General features: G+C 44.0%; 1 protein-coding gene across 13 annotated transcripts in view; it reads right to left on the bottom strand.

Annotated features, from left to right (window-relative positions):
* The window catches only part of LOC123844704 (BTB/POZ domain-containing protein KCTD7), an 86,550-nt gene that overhangs the window by 53,525 nt on the left and 5,050 nt on the right, over positions 1-27,975 (bottom strand). For 7 of the 13 annotated variants that reach the window (XR_010411969.1, XM_064593046.1, XM_064593045.1 and 4 more), the window contains 2 exons: positions 25,962-26,140; positions 25,130-25,502 (listed from right to left, as the gene is read on the bottom strand). Coding sequence is in view for 8 of the 13 variants with exons in the window: in XM_064593046.1 (XP_064449116.1) it covers positions 25,130-25,502; positions 25,962-26,140 (552 nt within the window). In the remaining 5 variants the exon portion in view is untranslated. Of the gene's footprint in view, positions 1-5,410; positions 5,551-19,236; positions 21,378-25,129; positions 25,503-25,961; positions 26,141-27,975 lie in introns of those variants that run through there. The other 6 variants (XR_010411970.1, XM_054507620.2, XM_045875466.3 and 3 more) reach the window with 6 other exon arrangements.

The raw sequence follows: 27,975 nt of genomic DNA, 5'->3' as shown, positions 1-27,975 counted from the left end.
TGGCCCATGCTAGCACTTGATAAATCTGAACTATTATTACTTAAACAGGCAGCTTTTTAGCTTAAGCAAAATACAAATATATGAATTTTCTAGACACTCCATCTAAGATGAATGGATCTGTTCCCGTCTTGAAAAAATAAATTATATGCCTGGACTTTTCAAGCCAACGTTCTCTGTGCTGCAGCTAACAGCCTGAACCTACTTCTGGAAATGAGTGTTAGGTCTCTTGTTCTTATTCCCTAAGACCATCTCTATATGGAGGTAAGGTGATTCACATTTAAGTATTTGTCCTCGTCAGACTCCTCCATTCTCATAATCCCCATGAAAATAAAGCATGCCTGCCAAAAATATGGCTCTGTGATTAAACAATATAAAACAACAACATAAAAAATAGATGTACTCGAGGAACTTGTCAGGAAGCACAAACTCACCCCACTGCTGATAACTGTAACAAAAAGCTCCACTGAGAAAATATTTATGGAAGGTAACCTGAAGAATGTACAATCCCCATCTACTTATCTAGATAATCTAAAACAGATCCTTAAGTTAAATTAGCATAGAAATCTAAGTACTTAGATCACATTATTTTGCCAGCACCAGAACTGCTTTTACTGAATTACGTTTCCATGTTCTGTCATCAACCTACACAATGAGGCAACGAAGACTTTTAACTAAAAAACAAAGTAAAATACAACACAGTCCTTTGAGATGCATGCTGTTATTTACTTAACGATGTAGTTGAGGAGTTTGTCAATACAAGGAGTCTCAGAATCCAAAAGAGAAATTGGTCTTTTTTCTCATGGTCACTGAACTATGCAACTGATTATATTTCTCTCTGAACTGGCTAATAAAAAGCAGTCAAATTTGTGGCCTTCTAACAAATATTTAAGACTTCAGTCTAAGTACTTTGTGTACAGATCTCATTCCATCTTAATGAGGATCTTACAGATGCGTTTTCACCATAATTTTTCTCCCTCAGTGCTAAATTCATCACCCCTTTATTTCTGTATGTTCTCAATAACATGCTGTATCTTTGTAAGCCACTATGAATCCTTTCTGGAACAAGATGTGACATAAGTAAAGGACATGCTCCACTTAAACATTATAACACAGTAAGATACTTTCTTCCATCAGTAAGTATTTTATGAGTTCAACTTGTAAAGGCATCACCTTTTTATGCTCCAAAAGAGAAAAGAAAGTGCTTTTGCAAATACTGTGTCTAAAATTAGGAAATTCTAACAACAGGAACTACAAAAATAAAACTTTCATGATGTATTAACTCTGGAGCACACAGAAAACTAGAACTATATCCCATGTAAAAATCACCCAAAAGTCATTTTTAATTTTAAAATACAGACCAAATCACCATAAATGCAATTACAATTATTTATTCTGAATGGGAATTGAAGAGACTATCTTCAAAACTGATTTCTGTACAACTCCTCCTGAGCTGCACTCTGCCTGGCATAGAGGATGCTGCCAACCACACCTTAAGGTGAAACAACACAGAATTTAGAGCCCCAAAGGTTCTTGCTACATTCCTGCTTTAAGGATTTGGCTACATTCTTGCCTCAGGGATTTCAGCAAGTTCCTTGATGTCGTTTGAGGAGAATAAAAAGCTTAAGAATTTAGCATGTACAATCTAACCCATTCATGAACTCATACTCTGATCATAACTTAGGACTTTTAACTACATATTTATTTAACTAATGGATTATAATTAGTTCTTCACCCTCCTGGTGGCCATAAACAAGTAAGCTATGCTACCAGAAACATGAAAAAAATGTTCTACTTTGTAATAAAAATTACAATTTCTACCCCACTGACAGGAACTTCATCAAACACAGGAATCTCACTCTCCAACTTGAAAGCAGCACCATAAAGGTGTTGCTTTTTCTTAAAGCATTTTAGGAGCTTTATCCAAATATCAAACAAAATATGTTATATAATATCAAGTGGGATGAAGGTAAGTCCACTGTTGTTTCTCCTAAGTGTTTATTCAACAATACTCTGAATTATTTCCAGGCATTCCAGTCATATGAAACACACATAATGTCTCTACAATGCTTTATGATAGAAATAAGCATTTAGGGCGCCTGGGTGGCTCAGTTGGTTAAGCAACTGCCTTCGGCTCAGGTCATGATCCTGGAGTCCCGGGATCGAGTCCCGCACGGGCTCCCTGCTCGGCAGGGAGTCTGCTTCTCCCTCTGACCCTCCTCCCTCTCATGCTCTCTGTCTCTCATTCCCTCTGTCTCAAATAAATAAAATCTTTAAAAAAAAAAAAAAAGAAAGAAAGAAGCATTTAATAAGACTTTCAAAATGTTTTGACTTCTATTGTGAAACTTTTGTTTCTGGTGTGATAACTTTATTTATGGGTTAAGAAGCTACTTAACAGCATTTCTATTCTGAGTCACAGAATAGACAGGTGTGTTACACAGGTATCTTCCACGTTTTAGGAATGAGTCCTTTCTGCTACAGATGTTTACTATACAACCAATAAAAACACATTAAACTCATAGTCAAGACTGAAATTCTATGCCTCTAGCCAAAGACTGACACAAGTAAATGAAACAAGATCTTAGTTCTTCTATAAGTAGATATTAAAATAAGTACTGACAGTTTTTTTCTTCCCACTGAAAACCAACATCAGAAATCAATGAATCAATGAATTTTCATTAAGTTAACAAGTACTCATGGAACACTTGTGAATGCCCAACTTGGATTGAGTATGCAAACAGATAAAAGAAGAATTCCTGTTTATAGAAGCTTACAAATTAGCAGGGTCAGACACTTTTTACACAATGAAACAACTAGTAAATGACCGTACAACTCAATTCAAACATTTAATGAGCACACACACAGTCTTCCTCAGCAAAACAGCAGCCAGTGCATAAGTTCATAAAATTCCATTTTAATCATGCAGAGACCCTTCTTTGGTTTTGTCATCACCAGATAAAAGCCGAAGCTCCTGCATCTCTGCCCAGCACTTTTTTACTTTGCAAAAACCCCCTCCCAGTAGTGAGTTAATGGCCTATGCTCCAGTTACTCGGCCCACCTCCACATTCCCACCCAACCTTGTTAGTTTCAAAGTTATTCATTCTTCGAGACACTTCCAAAAAGTATTCCCTGATTACCTTTCTTCACCTTCCACATCCTGCAGTGTCTCTCCTCAGGGCTCTATCTTAGCTCTATTTACGACGTTGTGTTGAAAAGTACCCTCATTGTCCCTCTCTCTATAACTTCTAGAGAGAAGAAACATGATTGCTTGAAAGGTCAGTGACATTTCAAATCCTGAACACGTCTTAATCTTCCGCATAAGAACCAGTATCTCTTAAAAGTTAACGTTAGGGGCGCCTGGGTGGCTCAGTCGTTAAGCGTCTGCCTTCGGCTCAGGTCATGATCCCAGGGTCCTAGGATCGAGTCCTACATCGGGCTCTCTGCTCAGCGGGAAGCCTGCTTCTCTCTCTCCCACTCCCCCTGCTTGTGTTCCCTCTCTCTCTGTGTCAAATAAATAAAATCTTAAAAAAAAAAAAAGTTAACGTTATTTATCATTAAATGGATTAACAAGGGCGCCTGGGTGGCTCAGTTGGTTGGGCGACTGCCTTCGGCTCGGGTCATGATCCTGGAGTCCTGGGATTGAGTCCCACATCGGGCTCCCTGCTCAGCGGGGAGTCTGCTTCTCCCTCTGACCCTCCCTCCTCTCATGTGCGCGCTCTCTCTCTCTCTCATTCTCTCTCTCAAATAAATAAATAAAATCTAAAAAAAAAAATTAAAAAAAATAAATGGATTAACAATATAATCCAATTTTACCCGACCGGCAAGCTTTCTTGTTACAACTATTTTAGGGGCGCCTGGGTGCCTCAGGCGTTAGGCGTCTGCCTTCGGCTCAAGTCATGGCCCCGGGGTCCTGGGATCGAGCCCCGCATCGGGCTCCCTGCTCGGTGGGAAGCCTGCCTCTCTCTCTCCCACTTACCCTGCTTGTGTTCTCTCTCTGGCTGTCTCTCTCTGTCAAATAAATAAATAAAATCTTTTAAAAAAACAAACAAAAAACTATTTTAATTAACAGGCTTTTTAAAAAGCAGTTACAGGGCGCCTGGGTGGCTCAGTTGGTAAAGCGACTGCCTTCGGCTCAGGTCATGATCCCGGAGTCCCGGGATCGAGTCCCGCATCGGGCTCCCTGCTCAGCAGGGAGTCTGCTTCTCCCTCTGACCCTCCTCCCTCTCATGCTCTCTGTCTCTCATTCTCTCTGTCTCAAAAAATTAAATAAAATCTTAAAAAAAATAAATAAATAAAATGTAATCCCTTTAAAAAAAAATAAAAAAATAAAATAAAAAGCAGTTACAGGGGCGCCTGGGTGGCTCAGATGGTTAAGCGTTTGCCTTCAGGGGAACAACAACAACAAAAAAGGCAGTTCCAGGTTTACAGGAAAAAAAAAAAAAAAGTACAACCATTATTTAATTTCAAAACAAAACAAACAAACAAAAACAGCCATAACTCTTCTCATCCAAAAAACTACTCCCCTAGTGATGTTGTAAACTCGTCCTGACAAATTTTCACGTCTCATCTCAAGAGCAAAACGAGTCCACTGACATATTTCCCAACCACAGGGCTTGGTCACGGTCACGGGCGCCGAGGCACCACCAGATGTCTGTGACCTACTCTCTAAGGCGGCTGAGAGCCTCCCTCCCTCTGACTAAACTTCCGTGATGGGCACCACCTCTGTTCCCCTCCAAGACAGTTCGCAAGCAGGGACTTCTGCTCCTAACCCCAGGCCCACAACTTCCCCCTCAACCACCTAGCGAAAGTTAGGACAAGTCTTCCAGTCCCCGCACCACGAAAGACTGCACCCTCCCGGCCCCGGGACCTTTCCCTCCCTCCGCAAGACCGACGCAGGTTCGTGAAGTCCCGGCGCCCCGGCCAAGGCGGGGCTGCGACCTGGGTCTGAGCCGTCAATCGCGACGGACCCCCGAGCGGCCCGGGGCACGAGCCGACCGGCCGCCACCACAGGTGTCCCCTCAGACTCCGAGGGCTGGACAGTGAAGAGGAAGCCGGCCGGAGGGAAGCCATCCTGCGAGGGGTGGACGGGAGGCAGGAGGGGGCCAGGAAATGACAAGCGCCTGTCCGTCGGAGTTGGGCCGGGCCGCGCAGAACTTGGCGACGAGCGCCCGAAACGGGCAGGCAGAGCACGACAGGATGAAGCCGGCCGGCGACTACCTGGGGTCGGTTCGGAACGCGCCGCGGGGCCCGGGGTTGGGACAGACCGCGGCTGGAAGCGCCGAGGCGCAACGGCCCCGGCCGGGTAGACGGCACAGGCGAATGACCCAGCAGCCCCCGCCCGGACGGCGCCGCCGCCCCGCCGCCCGCAGCCGAGAGCCGCGCCAGCCTCGGCCCGCGCACGTCTGCTCCGTACCTGGTCTGCGGCTGCACGGGCGTCGGGACGGCCGCTCTCCGCGGGTCGCTCGAGTGGGTCCCCGCTCCGCCAGTCCACAGCCCGCCCTCTTGCCGGCCCTCCCTCTCTCACGCCCCGCCCCCGGCGCCGCGAGCGCCCGGCACGCACGCACAGACGTCACTTCCGGGGCCCTAGGCGCGCGGAGGAAGTTGTTGCGGGTTCCCCTCAGAATCGCTCTGGGTGGAGCGAGGCCGAGGCTGGAGTGCACGACCGCACCTGCGTTGGCCGAGGTGTAGCGGGAGGAGGCGGCCGCCAGGCTAGCCCTAGGGTGCTGACCTGCGGCGTTCAGGAGCCGGCGGAGAAGCCGGTGGGCTCTGGCTTTTTCCGTGCCTGCTTCCTGCGGTGCCACCGGGCCCTCGGCCGCTGTAGCAGCGTGGAAAGGGAGACAGAGGCTGCGAAGGCTGGGGAGGGGAATCCTTGGGCCAGTAGACGGTTACGAGCCCGTAGGGAACGAAGCCGCTTGGAAAAAACCAATGAATCCTATCCCTTCTCGGATCAAAATCTTTAGTTTTCGAATGAAAGGACCTTTAAGAGATTGGTGGTTGATCCAAAAGCCGTTTTTACGGCTAAGCATAATTGAGCTCCACGAAATTAAATAATTGTTAGCCAGTATTAAGGTCGAATCATAAATGGAATCCAGTTCTCGTGATTCCCTTTCAGGAATGTCGGAGGCCGCAGCTGCTTCTGTATCCTGGATGCCATCTGTGGCATAAATTGCAGCACACCAGAGAAAAACAAAAGTATACTGTATCGGGCGCCTGGGTGGCTCAGTCGTTAAGCGTCTGCCTTCGGCTCAGGTCAGGATCCCAGGGTCCTGGGATCGAGCCCCGCATCGGGCTCCCTGCTCCGCGGGAGGCCTGCTTCTCCCTCCCCCACTCCCCCTGCTTGTGTTCCCTCTCTCGCTGTGTCTCTCTGTCAAATAAATAAAATCTATAAAAAAATAAAAATAAAATGTTGTAAACCAGGGTGCCTGGGTGGCTCAGTCAGTTAACCATCGGCCTTCAGTTCAGGTCATGATCCTGGGGTCCTGGGATGGAGACCATGTCAGGCACCCTGCTCAGCGGGGAGCCTGCTCCTCCCTCTCCCACTCCCCCTGCTGGTGTTCCCTCTCTCGCTGTGTCTCTCTCTGTCAAATAAATAAAATCTTTAAAAAAAAAAAAGTATACTGTATCTTGGAGACCTGGATTGGAATCCCACCTTGGCTAAATGCTGCCTCTGTGATCTTGGACAGGTTGCCTAATTTATTAGTCTTTTTCATTATTTGCAAAATATTGATTGATTCATTCCTCAAATTCTTCCTAAATGCAGAGGGATAGCAGAACATGCCACCCCGAAACATACCTCTTTGGCAGAAGGTTAATTTGAGAAAGTAGACACAAGAGAAGCTCTGAAAACAAACTAGAATACCCTTTTGGAAGGGAAATGTACATTTATAAAGGAAATCTCCATTTGTAAAGGTGTCTCCCTCTCTGTGCCTAGAAGAGCATTACTAAATCACAAGACACTCTTATCAATGGAGGAGACACTAACCTAAATCTGCATAGCAAAACTTAAGCTTGTTTACTTTCCTTTCCCTGGTCACTTCCCATAGCTGGTCCTTCAGCTACCCACCCAGCCCCAACACACACCTTTCTTTTGTCTACCTGAAGATAGTATTTAAGTTGGCATTCTAAGTCTTTTCCTTGGGTATCTCTTATGTATGTATGAGGTATATGTGTTAACAAATTTCTATTTGTTTTTCTCTTGTTAATCTTTTACTTCTCAGCCAAGAAGTGGAGGTAACGTTCTTTTCCCTCCCCTAATACTGAGAAGTTTACATTCTAGAGGAGAGGGGAGGAGCTAGTAAAAAAGTTATTTACAGTAGTACAGGAGATGGTGATAATTATTATTTAAAAAAATAGTAATGCAAGGAAGAGGAATAGAAAGTGCAATCTAAAAGTCTGCAGTGTTAGAGTTGAGGGGAAAGCCCTGGCTGAGAAAGTAACTTGAACAAGGGGCGAGGGAGCTAGCCATGCTGGTATGCAAATATTGGGGCAGGTGTTCTAGGTACAGGGAACAAGTGCGAGAGCCCTCTTGACACCTCCAACCTATGTAGCTGTAGCAGAGTGAATTAGGGGGAGGTAGAAGAAGAGATCAAAAGGTAATGGGCAAAGTAAGTAAGGGGCTAACCCCTAGGTCAATGTGGGAGGGAACTAGGAAAAGTGAGGACACTAGTAGGTCTGACTCATTGGGGCCGTTAGTGGGACAAATTACCAGATATGCCTTCTCTCTCAGAGAAAGTGGGGTGGGAGGCTACTGGAAAGGGGCACCAAGGCTATATTTAACTGAGGAAGCAATGTTTTAGTTCTTGAATTTAGTGGTTTAGTTTTTTTTTTTTTTTAAAGATTTTATTTATTTGACAGAGAGAGACACAGCGAGAGAGGGAACACAAGCAGGGGGAGTGGGAGAGGGAGAAGCAGGCTCCCTGTCGAGCAGGGAGCCCGATGCGGGGCTCGATCCCAGGACTCTGGGATCATGACCCAAGCCGAAGGCAGACACTTAACGACTGAGCCACCCGGGTGCCCCAGTGGTTTAGTTCTTGATAGGTATATGGATATTCATTGTATTATTTTTATTTTAATTTATGTGTTATTTTTGCATATGAATTTCTTATTAATTAATTTCTTGTTAATTAATTAATTAATTTAGAGAGGGACCGTGAAAATCTGAAGCAAGCCCAACCCAGGGTTTGATCTCACAACCCTGAGTTCATGACCTGAGCTGAAATCAAGAGTTAGACACTTAACTGACTGAGCCACCCAGGTGCTCCTTTTGCATATGAATTTATAAAAATCAGTCCCATTGGAAAAAGTGAAGACAAAAGAGGGCTAAAAAATTCATCTTGGAGTGAGTCAAAAGAAAAAGAGCCAGCAAAAGAAGAGTGAAAAAAAAAAATAGAAGCGAGAGGAAAACTATAAAAGAGGAGTAATGTGGAAGCTAAGAGGAAAGAGAGAAAGTAAAGGGGTTGTTGGGAAGAGTCAGATTCCAGAGAAAGGTCAGATAAGATGAATCTACCCAAGAGAAATGAAAACATGTTAATAAAAGTAGTGAAAGCAGGCATCCTTGTCTTGTTCCTGATCTTAGTGGAAAAACGTTCAATCTTTCACCATTGAGTATGATGTTACCTCTGGGTTTTTCATATATGGCCTTTATCAGGTTGAGGAAGTTCCCTGCTACTCTTAGTTTACAGGCTTTTTTTTTTTTTTTTTATCATGAAAGAGTATTATAGTTTTTAAAACTTGTTTATTGTAAAATATATATATCATAAAATTTATAGGCAGAAGAATGAATTTGGACCCTTACCTAACACCATATACAAAAATTAACTCAAACTTGATCAAAGACCTAAATGTAAGATATAAAATTTAGAAGAAAACACCGTTGAAAAGATTCATGACACTGTATTTGACAATAATTTCTTATGCAATACCAAAGGCACGGGTAATAAAAGAAAAAATAGAAAAATTGGACTTACCAAAATGTAAAACTTTTGTGCATCAACGCCACAATCAACAGAATACAAAGGTAACTCACAGGATAAAATATTTGCAAATGACTTATCTCATAGGGGATTGTTACCCAGAATATAGAGAGAACTAAAATTCAACAACCAACCAAATTTACATGAGATTTCTTTCCATTTCTTTGTCTTCTTTATTTCTTTCAGCAAAGTTTTAGAGTTTTCATTGTACAAGTCTTTTACCTCCTTGATTAAGTTAATTCGTAAGTATTTTATTCCTTTTTGATGCTATTATAAACGGAATTGTTTTCTTAATTTCTTTTAGGTTGCTCATTGTTAGTGTATAAAGAGGTCGCTGATTTCTGTGGGTTGGTTTTGTATTACTACATTGCTCAATTTATTTATTCTAATAATTTTTCCTGTGGAATCCTAGGGTTTTCTACATATAAAATCGTATCTTCGAACAGAAATAATTTTACTTTTTCCTTTCCAATTTGGATGCGTTTTATTTCTTTTTCTTGCCTAGCTGCTCTGGCTAGAACATCCAGTAATATGTTGAATAGAATTGGGAAAAAAACCCAGCCATCTTTGTCTTATTCCTGATCTTAGTGGCAACACTTTGTCTTACACCGTTGAATAGAATGTTAGCTGTGGGTTTTTCATTCATATGTGGCTTTCTTATACTGAGTTAGTTTCACTCTATTCCTAGTTTGTTGAGTGTTTTATCATGAAAGGGTGTTAAATTGTGTCACAAGATTTTTCTGTATCAATTGAGAAGATAAGGTAGTTTTCTCCCCCTTTATTCTCTTAAGACCATCTTTGTATTCTAGGGATATATCCCACTTGGCCACAGTATATATCCTTTTCATATGCTGTGGAATTCAGTTTGTTCTTTTGTTGAGAGTTTTTGTATCAATATTCATAGGGGATATTGGTCTGTAGTTTTTTTCCCAATAGTGTCTTTGTCTGGTTCAGTATCAGGGCAATGAATGAGTTAGCATGAGTTAGAAAGAATTCCCTTCACTTTCAATTTTTTGGAAGAGTTTGAGAAGGATTGGTATTAGTTCTTTAAATGTTTGGTAGAATTCTCCAGCAACACCATTAAGTCCAAGGCTTTTCTTTCTTGGAGGGTTTTTGATTACTGATTCAACCTTGTCACTAGTTATAGATCTATTTGGATTCTCTATTTCTATGTGCTTCAGACTTGGTAGGTTTTATGTTTCTAAAAATTAGTCCATTTCCTTTGGTTAATTTGTTGGTGTATATGTTCATAGTATTCTCTTATAATCCTTTTTATATAAAGTCAGTAGTAATGTCCCCTCTTTAATTTCTGATTTTAGCAATTTGAGTCTTCTCTTTTTTCTCTGACATTCTAGCTAAATATTTGTCAATTTTGCTGATTTTTCTTTTCTTTTTTTTTTTTTTTAAAGATTTTATTTACTTATTTGACAGAGAGACACAGCGAGAGAGGGCAGCACGAGCAGGGGGAGTGGGAGAGGGAGAAGCAGGCTTCCCACGGAGCAGGGAGCCCGACGCGGGGCTCGATCCCAGGACCCCAGGATCATGACCTGAGCCAAAGGCAGACGCTTAACGACTGAGCCACCCAGGCGCCCTGATTTTTCTTTTTAAGATTTTATTTGTTTAGCTGAGAGAGAGAGTGAGAGAGAGAGCCTGAGCAAGAGGCAGGGGCAGAGGGAGAGGGAGAAGCAGCCTCCCTGCTGAGCAGGGAGCACAACGTGGGGCTCCATCCCAGGACCCTGGGATCATGACCTGAGCCAAAGGCAGATGCTTAACTGACTGAGCCACCAAGGTGCCCCAATTTGCTAATTTTTTTTAAAAAAAACAAATTTTGGTTTTGTTTTCTATATTCTCTTTTTATCCTATTCATTACTTTTTAAAAAAGATTTTATTTATTTATTTGTCAGAGAGAGAGAGAGCACAAGTAGGGGGAGCGACAGGCAGAGGGAGAAACAGGCTCTCTACTGAGCAGGGAGCCTGATGCGGGGCTCCATGCCAGAACCCAGGGATCAAGACCTGAGCTGAAGGCAGATGGGTAACCAACTGAGCCACCGAGGCGTCCCTATCCTATTCATTATTTCACTTATCTCCATTCTAATCTTTATTTCCTACTTTCTGCTAACTTTGGCTCAGTTTGTGCTTTTTTTTTTTTTTAAGATTTTATTTATTTATTTATTTGACAGAGAGAGAGATAGCGAGAGCAGGAACACAAGGAGGGGGAGTGGGAGAGGGAGAAGCAGGCTTCCCGCCGAGCAGGGAGTCCGAGGCGGGGCTCCATCCCAGGACCCTGGGATCATGATCTGAGCTGAAGGCAGACGCCTAACGGCTGAGCCACCCAGATGCCCCTCCTTTGGGCATTTCTTACAGTGCAGGTCTACCAGTAACAAATTCCCTTAGCTTTTGCTTATCTGGGGATGTCTTAATTTCTCCCTCATTCTTGAAGAGGAGTTTTGCCAGATATAGTCTTTTTTAAATTAATTAATTTATTTTAGAGAGAGAGAGAATGAACAGGAGGGGCAGATGGAGAGGGAGTGAGAATCTCAAGCAGACTCCATGCTGAGCACAGAGCCCAATGAGGGGCTCAATCGCCCAATCCTGAGATCACAACCTAAGCCGAAACCAAAGCCAGATGCTTAACTGACAGTGCCACCCAGGCGCCCCCAGATACAGAATTCTTGATTGACAGGTTTTTCTTTCAACACTTCAAATATGTCATCCTACTGCCTTCTGGCCTCCATAGTTTCTGATAAGAAATCAGTTTATATTCTTATTGGGATCCTTTTTATGTGATGAGTTTGTTCTCTCTTGCTGCTTTCAAGATTCTTTTTCTTTGGCTTCCTACAGTTTGATTATAATGTTTCTTGGTGTGGATCTCTTTGAATTTATCTCACTTGGAGTTCTTTAAGCTTCTTGAATTTGTGTATTTGCCCCATTTGCTTTATCATTTGTTCAATCTCTCTCCCTACATACGCACACGCACGTGCACGCGTGTGCACACACACACACACAGGAGTTTTCCTGAAGAATGCAACTAAGTTGCAGACATCATGCTTCTTGACTCCTACATATTTCAGTGTGTATTTCCTAAGAAGAAAGATATCCTCTTAGAAAACCAAAGCAGAATCATTAAAATCAGGAAAATTAACATTTGATAAATTAACATTGATAAAATCCTACTGCTTAATCTACAGCCCTTATTCAGTTTTCATCAATTGTCCCAAAAATGGCCTTTATAGTTATTGTTTTTCCTGGTTCCAAATCTAACCCAGGATCATTTAATTGTCATGTCTCTTTAGTATTCTTTAATCTGGAATAGTTCTTCCATTTTTGTTTTTCACAATCTTGAAATTTTTGAAAAGTGTAAGACAGTCAGTCTAAAGAATGTCCTTCAATTTGGGTTTGTCTATTGTTTTCTCATGATTAGATTCAGGTTATTCATTTTGACAGAGAAATCATATAAATAATGTGCTTTCTCAGGACGGGCCCTTTGGCTAATGTTGACTTTGGTTACATGACTCATGAGGAATCGTTCAGGTGTCTACACTGTGAAGTTACTATTTTTACCTTTGTAATTAGTTATTTGTAGGGAAATACTTTGAGACTATGTTAGATCCTGTTTTTCTTCAACAGTTCATTCATTAATTTTAGAATCTTTTTTTTTTTTTTAAAGATTCTATTTATTTTTTAGAGAGCGAGCGAGAGAGAAACAGCATGAGAGGGGAGAGGGTCAGAGGGAGAAGCAGGCTCCCTGCTGAGCCGGGAGCCCGATGCGGGACTCGATCCCAGGACCCTGGGATCATGACCTGAGCCGAAGGCAGACGCTTAACCATCTGAGCCACCCAGGCACCCCTAATTTTAGAATCTTGATTCTTGTCTAAGTCAGTTATAATTTTGATTGTTGCTAAATGTAGATTTTTCTAACCCCATCATTTCCCCTATATTTGTTAGCTGACATTTTACTGTAATTAAGAACTTTCCAGGGCGCCTTGGTGGCTCAGTCAGATGAGCATCCAACTCTTGGTTTCGGCTCAGGTCGTGATCTCAGGGCCATGGGATCCAGCCCCGTGTAGTGCTCCACGCTCAGTGCCCAGTCTGCTTGTTCCTCTCCCTTTGCCCCATCCCCCTGCTCACACTCATGCACAGTCTCTCTCTCAAATAAATGAATAAATAAAATCTTAAAAAAAAAAAGAACTTTCTACTTCTTTTATGTAATTACTTATTTCTGTCAACACAAATTCATGGATTCTTATTTTATTCAGTGGGTTATAACCCATTACAGTTGGCCCTTGAACAATGTGAGGGTTAGGGGTACTGACCTACTGTTGAAAATCTGCATATAACTTTTGACTCCCCAGAAACTAAACTACTAAAAGTTTACTGTTGACTGGAAGCCTTACTGATAACATAAATAGGTGTTAATACATATTTTGTATGTTATATGTATTATACATGGTATTCTGAAAATATAATAATGAGTATAGTAATAGTATAGAGTGATGTTGAGCATCTTTTCATGTGTCTGTTGGCCATTTGGATGTCTTCTTTGGAGAAATGTCTGTTCATTTCTTCTGCCCATTTTTGTTTTTTGGGATTGTTTTTTGGGTGTTCATTTGTATAAATTCTTTATATATTTTGGATACTAATCCTTTATTGGATATGTCATTTGCAAATATCTTCTCCCATTCAGTAGGTTGCCTTAAAAGACAACTGTTGTTGTGTCCTTTGCTGTGCAGGAGTTTTATATTTTGATGTAGTTTACACAGATTTTTTTTGTTGTTTTGAGCATCACACAACAGAGAACTTTATTCATCCATACCGTTCCAGAGAAAAGCAGGGTCACTTTAGTATGCTGCTGTCTGGGGCTTCTGCCAGTTCTCTCTCAATGTGTTTCCATTTATCCTGCTTCTTTTTCTCCTTAGCTGCTATCCTCCTTTCCTCTTCTGCTTGAGGTTTCAGGTAGCTGTAGCACTTGGCTCCATAGGCCATACCAAGGAATAGGGCAGAGTAGTGGCTGCACTTGATGAGCAGAGACCTGCACTGCCAACACCATCTTTTCTGTAACCCTAACCAGATTTTTTTTGATAAATACAGAACAGTATTGTAAATGTATTTTCTCCTTCTTATGGTTTTTGTAATATTTTATTTTCTCTAGTTTACTTTATTGTAAGAATACAGTATATTATATGTATATATATATTATATATATATATAACATACAAAGTATGTAGACTATGTTGCTGGTAAGGACTTCAGTCAACACTAGGCAATTAGTAGTTAAGTTTTGGGGGAGTCAAAATTTACATGTGGATTTTCTGCCAAGGGGGTTGGTGACCCTAACCCCTGCATTGTTCAAGGGTCAACTGTACTATCAAATTTTAAAGTTGGGGGGGGAGGTGGAGCTCTAAATGGATAGATCTCCAAAAGATAGTGTTAAATGAAAATAGTAAGGTGATGGAACATGTGGTATGCTACCTTTAGACTTCAATATAGATATATATTCTCTTAGGATGTGTATCTCTTTCTAATATATGTATATCTCTTTCTATATATATAATATATATTCATATATTCTATTCTAGAATATATATATTCATATACAGAGAGAAAGAAAGGGAAAGAGAGAGATAGGTGTATACATTCTAAAATAGATACTATATATATAGGAAGAGAATTATTTTAAAGAATTAGGTCATGTGATTGTGAAGGCTTGGTGAGTCCAAAATCTGATGGGGGAAACTAGCAAGCAGGAGGCTCTGGAAAGAGTTGCAGTTCAAGTCCAAAGACAGTCTTCTAATGAACCAGGAAGAGCTGATACTTTAGATGAAGTCTTAGGCCATCTGCTGTCAGAATTCCCTTGTGCTTGGGGGAAGCCAGTCTTTTGTTCTATTCAGACCTTCAACTGATTGGATGAGGCCAACCCACACTACGGAGGGCAATCTGCTTTACCTAAAGTCCACTGATTTGAACGTAAAACCCACCCAAAAACACCCTTACAGAAACATCCAGAATAATATTTGACCAAATATCTGGGCAGTGTGGTCCAACAGAGTTGACACATAAAATTAACCATCACAACTCTGCCCCTTGTCAACTTAACACCCATATCTCTTTAAATCATACTTAATCTCCATACTGAAATCTCTTTACCTGGTGAGGTGACCCAAACTTTCATTCATGAAAGGTCTGGGCCATTAGTAGTCCTGCCTAGATTGGGTTGTTGTTTTCCATTGACTTTAATCACAGGGCATGGTAATACTAAAATACCCTAAGAGGTCTGTCCCTACACTGGACAGATTGTTTGACAGACCTTGACTGAGCACCTCTTTTCCAGGCACTGTTCTAAGCATTGGGATATAGTTGTGAACAACACAGGCAAAATGTCTGCCTTCAGGGAGCTTATCTAAAAGGAAACAGAGACATAACAAACAAGATTATTACTATTGGTAACAAATGCTATAAAGGAAATAAATCAGGTGATGTGATAGACAGTAATGGAAGTGTACTTCCATGGCATGATCAGAGGTCTCACTGATTATGTGACATTTGAGCTGGAACATAAAATAGGAAAGTGAGCCAGCTCATGAGAAGGGCTGGGGGAAGGGCATTCCAGGGACAGGGAATGCCAATCACAAAAACCGGAGGCAGGAACTGAAAAAAGGCAAGAGTAGAGGATGGGAAACAAGGAGCAGGGTGGTGTGATGAGCCTGGGGTGCATAGGAACCAGATCAAACATGGTAAGACCTTTCAATTCCATTCTAAAAGCAAAGGGTTTTAAGTTGGCATGCTGCAGGATCTAATCAACCCTTTCAAGACTATTTTGGAGAACAGATTGGAGGGGGTAATCAGGGGCCAAATTAAGCCAAGAAGCCTTTGTAGTAATGCAGGGTGAGAGATGATGGTGATTCAGACAAGTGAATTTGTGATGTTTTCAACATACATCCTGAAGACAGATTCAAGACCTGGCAATGGATTGCACTAGAAGGTGAGGTACGGAGGGGAGTTAAAGATGACGCTCAGGTTTTTGTTGACTGGGTGAATGGTAGTGCCATTTCCTGAGATAGAGAAGAAGGAATAAGGAAGATGTTTGGGGTGGGGAGAGGAAATAAAGAATTCCATTTGGATATATTAAGCTTGGGATGGCTAATAGATACTGAAGTAGCAGTATTTATCAGGTTATTGGGTATATAATTCAAGGCTGAGGAAATAGGCGTGGGCAGGAGTATAAATTTGGGAGTCATCAGCATATAGATATGCCAGTTATTGGGCACCTGAGTGACTCAGTTGGTTAAGTGTCTGCCTTCAGCTCAGGTCATGGTCCCAGGGTCCTGGGATCAAGCCCCACTTCGGGCTCCCTACTCAGTGAGGAGCCTGCTTCTCCCTCTGCCTCTCCTCTCCCCGCTTGCTCTCTCTCTCTCTCTCTCTCTCAAATAAATAAAATCTTTTTTTAAAAATGCCAGTTACTGACTGCCTCTTAGCTCCATATTCATCCTTTATTGCTTCTACAAAAATTGGGTTGGGACCTTTGAATATTTTTTCCTTTGTCAATTAACACGATACTAAACTTTGCTAGTAGAGGATATTGGTGAGACGCTGCCAAGAGGAAAGGTGTTTCCTTTCTGGTTCTGGTGTGACTGCTCTCAGCACAGCTTCTCCAGCACCCAGCTCCTGCAGTACATGGTAGTCCGCGTACAAAGAGGCCAGAGCTTTCCCCAGCACTCACCTTGGGTGGTTTTGTAGTGGACTGCCTCTGATAAAACACCTCCCTGAGCAGATTTTCCCAGCAGATTTCCAGCAAGTTCCACCAAGCATAGCGCCCCAGTGACTTCTCTGCCAGTCAGTGAACCATGGCTATGCCCTCTCCAAAAAGGTCTGCTATCAGCTCTGGGGAAGGGGTTGTTCTTCCTTGGATCCTCTATCTCAGTCCTGAGTGGCTGCTTCCTCTATGTGGTATTCCTATATTCTTTATAGTTATCACTACTATTTATTAGCCAATCCCTCATTATTCTAATCCAGTTATAATTAATTTATATTAAAGATATAAATTGTTCAGATTACTGCGTGGTTTTTTTTTTCTTTTTTCTTTTTTAAAGATTTTTTAAAATTTATTTATTTGAGACAGAGAGAATGAGAGAGAGAGCACATGAGAGGGGGGAGGGTCAGAGGGAGAAGCAGGTTCCCTGCCGAGCAGGGAGCCCGATGCGGGACTCAATCCAGGGACTCCAGGATCATGACTGGAGCCGAAGGCAGTCGCTTAACCAACTGAGCCACCCAGGCGCCCTTTTTTTTTCCTCTTGACTAATACAAATGACTCAGTGCAATTCAGGCAAGATCACTGAAGAAGGAGGCAGTACAGACTGATGTGTTGACTGGACGGTTCCAAGTTTCTATGTTATTTTCCATTTTGAATGGGTGAGATGTAAAGGCACGTGGGATAGCAGTAGGGTGGAGCGGAAGCACCAGAGTTCGATCTCCTCTCCTGTCACCCCAGTCGGCCGTTACCAGAGGATACAGTCCCTTTCTGTGTCCACTTTGGCAGGCTCCGGATTTTGGCTGGCCTCTGCTACATGTGGGTACCTACCTACAGCTTGCAATGGCTTCTCAGTTAGCTACAACCACAGCTGGAATTCCTCTGCTGGCCTTTTTCTCAGGGTTTTGTGTATGTTCGGAGTATCTTCTGAAGCCAAAATGTTGGGAAAACACGGCCTGCCTTCACTATGCGGAGCAAGCTCCCAGTTTCACCTTGAGTACTCCGGCTCCTGCAGACAGACATCCCTGAAGGGCTTCTTTCAAACGCTGCCTCTACCTCCAATCTGTTGGTTATATTGCAACTCTCACGCCGACAAGAGTTGTCGGCCTGCCCATACCAGCGTCATGGACATGTAACAACAAGGGACAGAGGCTGCCCATGCTGGTGCCTCCTTGCTATCCCTACTGAGGCACTGACGTGTGTCTTGGTTGTGTAAGGCCAGGATAGGAGAAAAGATGTACAGGGTTTTCAGCTGTTGGAATTCTGGGGCCTTAGTAAGGGATCAGGTGAAACCCCTTCCTAAAAAGACAGGATGATCACGTGAGGAAGTTGAGGAGCACGAATGAATGGCCACTGCCTATAAATCCCCAAAACTGTGGGGTAGTTGAGTATCTGGAAAGCCTTCCACATAAGACACATCACTTTCTTATACATAATCACGAGGATACCTTGGTTGGACTATCTGGAAATCCTACCCCTGGATCTCAATCCACAATTCCAGGTTGTCCCAGAGGTGCTGCGGCCATAAAGGAGTCAGGATGCCATCCCAGCAGAGAACAGCACTGACGGGGTTCAAAATCAGGCAATAAACCCTATGTCTGTGGAATCCTCTGGGCTAAAGGCCCAGGCAATGTAAGTGGTAGAATATTCCTGCAGGTGACTACAGAGGGAATTCCTCAGTGTTCTGCCTCTCTGAACCAATGTGAATTTCCAAATAGAGCTGTATTTGGAAGTATAAAATTAGGCAATTGGGTTGAGCATTCCCTGAATATGTCTGGAGGCAGATACATTCTGCCTTGACCTTCCGGGAGTGCCAAGTGAATAATGCCATCCTCATTTCGGCCAATAGTGATGTGGTCAGCTGACCAGGGAAGTCCCTATTTTCATTAGGAAGCTCTTGGTGAATGTAGTTTCTGGGAAAAGTATGTTGATTATCCCTTCCAAGGGTAGAGGAGGGTGAAGCTAATTTATCTGTTCAGTGGGGTCTTGCAAGTATCCTCTGCTGCCCTTGTGGAAGTAGACACAGAGCTTAGAGAGAAAGGCTGAAAATGCTCTCCAAATCCTAGCAGGCCAGTTGAGAAAGCTGAATCAGAAAGTCCGGGACCTCAGTGCAAAGAGCACCTAACTGCCTAAGAATAAGTTGGGGGCAGTGCTGGACAAAGCATCACTGCCAGGGCTGGCAACCAAATACTGGATGAGGTATGGCCAGAAGTGGCCAACCAGCTTTAAAATGCCAAAGACAGGGCAGTCATGAGTGGCGGGGGCCAGGAGGTGGTGGAGATGACCGGTGAGAGTAGGGACAGTAGGCACCCACGATGTGTGCATACACAGATGGGTCCCTGGGACAGTGTAAGCTGAGGTAGAGCTGAAGGTAAGGATGTAATGTTGGAAAGCACACTAATAAACACACTAATAAAGGCATTTATAGAAGCTGATCCACATTCTAGGGACTTAAACCTACTCATGATACCATCCCAATCCCTTTACAAAAATAACAAAGGTATAAAGATTTCAACTCAACTCTTAACTTATCAATTTCTTTTAATGGAGATCAAGCTCTAAGCTTTGTGGTGCTTTGGGGTTCTATTTCTTAATTTTTTTGTAATAAAGGAGAAGTATGTATACATCTATTCCAAAGATCTACTGGAGCTAGGCCATCTGCCAAGATCACATGATATAGGAAAAAACCCAGGGTCTGTAATACATTAGGAGAATCTTCTAAAAGTCATGGTTTGTGGAAGGGTGATTCAGGTTGCCACTGAGATCACAGAAGGGTGGAAAAGGTGCATCACAATCTGATTATGGGTCCCTTTTATGAAGTACTTCCGGATGGTTCAAGATGGTTCAATTCAAAGTCTTTCCTGCAGTTGAGCTGGATCTTTTTTCCTGGTGCACAATGGTTCTGTTTCCACTTAGTTCCGGGTGGTTGGAGGTGGTGGAATCCCAGGATATTTAGATCATGTCATTGCTCAGGAAAAACAAGTGTGTGAAGGAAGAAGTCCTTAGCCGTCGGGAATGGGACTGCCCTCTTCCTAAGTCTGAACTTACTGTTCTTGTGTGTATATGGGGGGAGGCAGGCATTCTGGAGGGAGAGGTAAAAGCTTGGCCATCGGATCTAGTAGATAACCTGGATCTATGACTTTTGTAATAACACTGTCAGTTTCTCCTTGTATTTAGACTTTAGAAGAAGATATTCATCTAAGGGAAAAATGAGATACCTAATGTTCACAGCTAATAAGATCATTGTAGAAATGAATGGGGAAAAAAAAGCACATAATTACCCTCGCTCAGAACAAGAACTATCTTCATTAGCATCCTATTCATATAGGTGCTTTATTTTAAAGCTACATTAGAAATAAAGTTTAAAATTACGTTTAAATTATACAGAACTCTAAAAAACATGACAGGAAAAACAAAATGGTAAGGAACCAAAAGACAGAAAGTTAAAGGTGAAGTAAACAAAAGCTAAAGGAACATGTTCTAAGTTAAACAAATCAAAATGACATAAGTAAAGCTAGCTAAGAGGTCATCTCCAAAATGATGACAAAGGAACAAACAGGCAGGGTTGAGACCCAGAGTCTAAGGGCCATAAGCCCCAAGCCAGGCACATAAGATCCCCTAAGCTAAACTAAAAAGCCTTACATTCAGTTATTCTCTTGAGGCCAGGAGTCCCTGAAGGAGGGCCGAGGCCTCGGGCATCCTTCCCCACACGGTCAGGCCGCACAGCACATCTGTGTGGTTAGGCCTGTAGGCTGCAAGAGTCTGATGAACTCAGGCCGTCCCAGGTCATCTCGCCACACCTAGGGTCCAGCCAGGGAGCCACTGCTCACCTCCATCACTGCCCATGAGTGGGACCCTTCACCTAGCGAACATGTGTCCCTCACTAAGAAGGGCAGTACACTGGGGACCCCAGCTAGCTCCTTAATGCTCAGGGACATAAAAGAAAGTCTCATATTCCTTCTAGAGCATTTGCCTTTCAAATTTTCACAGGCTGAAGCCCTAAGCCTGAGAGGTGGGACACTGTGTCTGCCAAGCAGAAGGGAGGGCTCTACTGAACATCTGTGGGGACTTCAGAAAAGGGCCCTGGGTTTGCATGCTGACTTTGCTACCTATTAGCTATGTGCCCTTGAGGAAATTACACCTCCATGAGCTTCAGTTTCCAATTTGTGAAGTATTATTAGCGCATCATGACTACGTGATTGTGCACACAGTAAGCAGGTCAGGGAATACACTTGGCACAAGTGACGCAGTGCTTTTGTTTAAGTCAGAATCATGAGAGATTTAAGGAAGCAGTTGGAGGGTGGCATAGCTACCCAGCATGTCAGGACTCACCTTTCTGGGTTAATCCATGAAGTGACTCCAAGGGACATCTTGATGAGGACCCTCATTAGCCAAGAAGGTGTCAAACTCTACTTCCAGAGGAAGGGCAACTCAAGTCTATTTTCCTCAAGGAAGGGTCTTAGCCACAGAGGCTCATGTAAGCTTAGAGCCATTTATCTCACCCTTGAAAGAAGTGGTGAATGACAGGAGGGATTCTTTCAGAACCACCTGACACGGTCGTGAACCACACAGTGACTGGGCAGTTGTGCTATCTTCTTCCCCTGGAGACCTCTCAACACAAGAAGGCAGAGCTGTGTGCCTAGACTGGGTGGGCACACTCCTACCTGGAACAGAGACAAGGCTAGAGTAACTGCAGAAGGGCCTTCATGGGGCCCATCTCCCTTTTACTTCAAGCCAGGGCAGAAGTTCAGCTGCTGGTCTCAGGAAAGAGCCTATTTTATTTAGCTGAGCATCCCAAAACACATCACATTTTAAGGAGAAATCAAGACATTGTTTGCTGGCACAGTGAGGGGCAGAGGAGGGATGAGAGTAAGTCTCTAAAAAAGAAAGGCACAGCACCCAGATTCTAATTCTTTACTTTAATGCCATGTGAGGGTACTGGGGCTCCATGCACCGAAGTGCTTACAGACAGGTAGTGAACGAACATAGGAAGTGTTATGCCATGTACACAGACCCAACACCATACAGAAGGAAGACAGTGGGCCCAGGTGACCTCCCATACTCCAGAGGCAACCTGTTCCTATACCCAGTCTTTGTTCCCGCCTCGTCAACCCCTGCCAACCCACCCTTCTCCCAATTAACATATGTATACATATATGTTTCTTCCAGAATTCCAAAAAGTGCCTCTCCCATTCCAGTTCCCCACACTCCGGCTTCTGATGAATAAAGCCTCCCTCTTTTAAGGATCACAAGGCAGGTACTACCTTCATGAAAGAGCCCCAGCAAAAAGGTACCTAAGAAAGCTTAATCACTTAGAACCAAATATGGACAGAAGGTATGCAGAAGGATATTTAAAATTCTAACTGGGATCAAACTGCTCAGTGTAAGTAGTTTTTGTTTTGTTGTTGTTGTCATTTGTCTGAACCTCTTCAGGATCCAGCTTAGACCAAGATTGCACACTGAGGCTCACCCCACCTTGTGGCTTGCAAATGTCATTCTTCCAGTCCTCCAACAAGCAACACAGAACAGGAAGATTATGTCACCTGAACAGCCTGAGGCACAAGGCTCAGACAGCAACCAGAATATCCTAAGCCCCAGGAAGAAAGAATAGAAGCTTTCAGAGCACAGTCGACTGCTTTCCACATGATAAGCACTGGACAGCCCCGTGAGTTAACCAAAGGTAGATAAGGATGGTGACGGTTCCTCTCTTTCTTCTATTTAGAGCGTTACCCAAAGAACTCCTCCATCTGGGATGCGGTGATGTGTTTCACTGTGGTTTTGTTTCAATCTTTTTTGTTGCCATTGAGTTTTTCATTTTTGTTGAATTTTGTTATGGCTGCTATTGCACCATATAATCCCATCTCCTAAACTTTTCCCCTTCCCAACCAGTGAGCATGACACCTGGGAGAAAAGGCGCCCAAAGTCAAACATAATGGAAGCTCCGAAGGCAGGCACTTGGTTTGACCCATCAATGTTATGCACAAGAATTCTATGAAAATACACTCTCTTTCGACTGGGTCGAAGCATTCATCCTTTGGAACCCTCCTTCCTAACCCAGCCCTTCTTATGCTCTAGGCCTGACCATTTAGAGTGGAGAAGGGATCCAACTGGGAGAAGTCACTTCCTCAGATATGACCTTTATGTGGAGGCCATCACCTCAAACCACCACATCCAAAAGCACTCTTCATCTTGGCCTTGGCTTCTCATCAGAGAATGGCCAGATTGGGCCACTGAATTCTTTTACTTCATTTGGAAAGAGCTCTAAGCTGGCTGCCAGTATCTCTGCTCTGCCTGGTCTACTGGCCCAGAGCCTTGTCTCTCCCACAATGGCATGAAGTACACCACTGTGAGGACAACACAGGGCCAGAGGGATCCAAAGGAGTGTCTCTAGCAAGGGGCCTGGGGACAGTGTCCTTATCCAGCATCCCTGGAGCCCTAAGCTAGTCTTCAGGGCCTATTTTTGAGCAAACTTGCATTTGAGCCTACCAATCACTCTATCTTACATGTATGGACTCTAAATAACCAAGGTACTGTGATGCTCTGTGCCGGGGGTGGGAATGAGAAGGAGCCTAGGCCAGATAACTGAAAGCACTGGGATTAACTGTCTCCTTTCTACTCACACTGCCTTTCTCCTGAACAGCTTGCCTCAGTGTCTGTCCAAAAATGAATTTGTATTAGGCAGTAACACCTATTGGAGCAACTTAAACGAAAGACTTCTGTTAGAACAAGACAAGAGCCATGTTGTTGGAGTAAGCTTCAAGCGGGGACATCACCTCCAGAATAGTGATGATTCATTTGTGGATGAAGACAATAGAGAGAACACGTATCTCTGAACCTGAACAACTGACTGTACCTTCCTCTTAGATCTCAGTCTGCACCTCTGTTCCACCATACAACGTGAGTGCAAAGCCACGCCCCGGAATCCCTGTTCCACAGAGGGTCAGGAGGTCACTGCCCCATGAAGGAGTTTGGCAAGGTCCCAGGACTTGGCCTTCTCTTCCTCAGAAGGATGCAGACATCTTCCGTTCCCCCTTGCCCTACCTCGCCAATCTGGTCTTGTAGGACTGAGACCAGTGAGGCTGTCCTCACCAGTGTTTTACATATGAAAAAAAATCTCCCTACCAAACACAAAGGACAGTCAAGCAGAGTCGTGATTACAGGGAGAAGCCCTTAATGCAGCACAGAAATGTTATGTTCCAATTGCTGGTGCTGCATAGCTCTTCCTTTAGGAGATGCATGTCCATAGCCTGCTTAACTGCCCTAGTCTGCAGATGGGGCAAGAAGAAAATGCAGTGGGAGCAGAACCTTGTGGATCCTTTTCTCTCTCTGAGATGCGGGGAGCAGAACGTGATGGAGGTTTGCTGCTATCGTCCTACAGCTCCTGGTATAGCTGCGCCTCCCACCCAACCCTTTCTCTGCTTCCTCAGAACAGACACTCTCCTAGGAGAACATGAGCAGGATAAAGCAGCAGGGTTTAAAAAAGAGGGGGGTTCCTATCTACAGAGGTTCACCACAAATTGGATGCTAACCATGAAATGGCAGCCAAAGAGATCCTGAGCCTCCAGAAAGGATGTTACCTCCCATAGATAACAGAAGATCTATGCAACTTGCCTGCTTGACTCAGGGAATCTGCAAAAGGAACCTCTGAAATCTGCATTACAGCCCTGAGAAGATAACCCTTCAAGCAAGGAAGGTTGGTGGAAGGTAGGAGAAGCCAAGGCCCTAAGGCAGGGCTGTAAACATTGTGCTTTTCTAAGGCCAACCTGGTGCTTGGCTTTGGCAACTATGGTTGCATCTCCAAAAGGTGGTGAAGAATATGTTTCAGGAGGAAGAGTCTTTCCACATCCTAAAACAAAGCGTGGAACTATCCCTGGGGGAAGAGGGAGAGAAGATGCTGCTTCTTCAGGCAGGGGCTGTGGGGTAGGTCCTTGGGTAAATCCCCCATCATATTCTGTGTTCATACCTATATGCTAGGCACAAGAAAGGGACACTCGAACAGGGCTGAGGAAGTGATTACGCCTCTATTAGTTTGGTAACATGGCACTAAAAAGGGCAGAAACTCTCTTGCAAGATCAAGAGAGTGACAAAACCTCTCTGGACTTCCTGGTCAAGCCCTAGCTAGCCAGACCCCATCAGCCTCAGGCAAAGACTGCTGTGCCTTGAGGAAAGGTCAGGTGAGTGCAGGTACCAAGTGCCCGTTGGCCACAAGCCCTGAGCCTGAGCCTGATCCCGAGGTACAGCCGGGAGCCTGGAGCTGCCAGGAGACCTCCATCCCCTTGGCGCTGTGCCTCAGGACTTGGTCCTCACCCCAGCAGGTCTGGGGCAGTTAGTATCCCTTCCAGGGATCTTACCCCAGAGCCACTAAAGAGGATGGACGCCCTCCCTGACGGGACTGTTCCCTACCAGGGCTACTCACCACCATGTGATCTTGAACTCATAGATGGGGCGCTTGCAGTAGTAGTGGTTGATGAGGTGCTTGTCACACACCCCAATGCACTGGTGGTCCACGACGAGGCCCTGGGCTGAGAGGTCCGTGACCAGGCAGTGCAGTAGGTCATAAACGTCAGCCACAGCCTCCCAGGGCCCAAAAGACACATCCACTTCGCAGTGGTGCTCAAAGAGCTGCCCATCGCTCTCGCTCCGCTCGAAGCGCAGGGAGTTGAGAAGAGGACACTCGTAGGGGGTGATGGGCATCTCCTCCTTGAAGACACACACCTTGAGCTTGGCAAAGCGGGCCTTCCGCTGTACCGCACGCAGCCTGGCAATCTCCACAATCCGCTCCAAATGGTCTGTGGGGTGAACACAGCACCCATCACTGGGACAGGGGTCAGGAGGTTGGGGTGGGGGGTGGGCAAGGCAGTGTCAGGGCACAAAGAGAGAGCCCCAATGAAGGCAGGATCCAACAGAGGAGAGAGATCCTGCAGAAGGGAATCTGTGGGCTTATGAAGGGCACAAACTTAAACAGGATCATGGATCGCCATGGCAAAAGGAAACCAAAAAGAAGGAATGAGGACAATCCTTTTGAAAGGTGATTTGATGATGTCACAGGCAAGGTGGGTCTTATTTAACCTGAATCTTCCCAGTGTGACTGGGAGGGGAGGACAGAAAGGGAAGCAGGAATCTCTCCAATCTTGAGTAACGTAGATGAATCTCGGACCCACTTCTTCTGGTGAAGACCTAGGCCCAGATAGATGCCTTGTAACCCTCCTTTCCCACACCTCGACCACACTGGGCAGTTGACCCCTCACCTTTGTAATAGGGCATGAGTCCCAGAAATGCCTGGCGCACTTTCTCCCCCTTCAGAGGCTGCATGTTCTCTAGCTGCTCCAGGAGGGGCCCGATAGCATAGTACTGGGCCTCTTTATACACAGCCCGTACACGCTCCCGGGGCGGCAGGTCCCCTGAGCGCAGGAAATTCAGCACATCTCTGAGCAGGAAGGAAAGAGAGTTGGTGAGAAGGAGCTAATGGACCTGGGCGGTGACACATAGTAGTTAGAGCACAGAATCTGGGACCAGACTACCAGCTGTGTAACCTTGGGTAAGTGAACCTAACCTCTCTGTGCCCTGATTTTCTCATCTGTAAAAGGGGGGAAATTAAAAAAAAACAAAACTACCCCATAATGGAATGAAGGGACTAAGTGAGTTAATAGATAAAAAGTGCTTGGAAAATACCTGGCACTGGGTAAGTCCTCAATACGCATTAGGAGCTGTTATTATCAGTATCATTACTATTATAACTATTATTAGGCGTCATATTTTTTATTTTTACTAGGTGTTGTTATTATTGGGTATACATAGGAATAATGGAAAGATGTGATTTCTAGACTCCTTAATCTATATATTTAAATTGAGATACAATTAATGTGCAATCAAGGTACAAATCGTATAGTTTGGTTACAACCACCACCTACACCAAGATACAGAACGTTTCCATCTCAAAGTTTCCCTCTGCCTCTTCCAATTCAACCCCAGAATTCTTCTATCAGTGAAGATTAGTTTTGCCTCATCTTGAAATTCATGTAAGTGGAAGCACACAGTACGTTCTCTTCCATGGCTTCTCTCCTTCAACAGAATGTTTCTGAGATTCATCCCCTATGTTGTAACAAACTAAGTGGCCCCGCATTGAATGGATATGCTGTAATTTATTTACCCATTCTCTTGTTGATGGACAGTTGCGTTGTTTCCAGTTTGGGGCTCTTACGAGGAAAGCTGTGATGAACATTCCTGTAAAGACTTTCTGGGGACACATGTACCAACTTCTCTTGGGTATATATTAGGAGTAGAATTGTTCGCTCATAAGGTGAAGTGCATGCTTAACAAAATGGTTGTAGCATTTTACATTTCCACCAGCAATGTAGAATGGTTCCCCATCTTCTATATAACCTTGCCATTAGTCTTATTCGGTAGCTATAAAGACATCAAATGCTTACCCCTAACACTTGAACAAACTGGTTCCTGGAGTGAATAAAATCATATACTGCATTTTCTTAAGATAAATATTCAGTTCTTTTAGTTCTATCTTCAAATTCTTTAGTGCTAAGAATAATCAGATCCTTTACTGGTAGGTGTGGGAAGGTCTTTTCTGTAAAGATATGTGAGTAAACCCCAAGATCAAGATGTTGCCTCAACAGTAGTCTCTGACCATGATGTAATACCAGCTAACACTCACTAAGAAGTACTAACCTGTGTCAGTCACTATTCATGTGTTATCCCATTTAGTCACTTCAATGACATTGTGGGTAAGTGCCATTTTAGGTCCATTTTATAAATGAGGAAAAAGAGGGGCTCAGAGAGGTCAAGGAATACCCTTACTCAAGGAGTCACAGCTAGCAGGAGCCCAGATGCAGACACAGTTGACTCCAAGGCCATACCCACAGTGGTCCAGACCCTAATCCAAAGTGCTACTCACTGATCACAATGGGAAACGGCCCCAGGCGGCGGCCCAAGCAGCCTTCATGCGGGGGTGCTGGGAGCACATGAACTGCACCAGCAGAGAAATGTACCTGACCAAATGCCTTATACCCCTATTTTATTTTATCTGAGTCTTTAGGCAACTTCATCTGCTGCTCATGAATCATAGGCCACTGTAGTCCAGCAGCCCGAGGATAAAGGCTACAACAACCTGCTTTCTACCACACCCTTGCCTGGCTCTGACCCTCTCCAGCTGTGGCCACCTGGGCATGGGCACATCAGCCTACAGCCAAACCCTGTTTCCCCTCACCACAACCCCTTTCCAAATTAGCCCTCCAGGATCTTACGCAA

This window comes from Mirounga angustirostris, unplaced genomic scaffold (assembly GCF_029215605.1).
Source record: "Mirounga angustirostris isolate CCGP_5_RB_7025 unplaced genomic scaffold, mMirAng1.0.hap1 SCAF_5, whole genome shotgun sequence".
In the NCBI taxonomy this organism is placed as follows: Eukaryota; Metazoa; Chordata; class Mammalia; order Carnivora; family Phocidae; genus Mirounga; species Mirounga angustirostris.
Note: the sequence above shows the minus strand (reverse complement) of the source record. Positions and strands in the feature narration are given on the sequence as shown.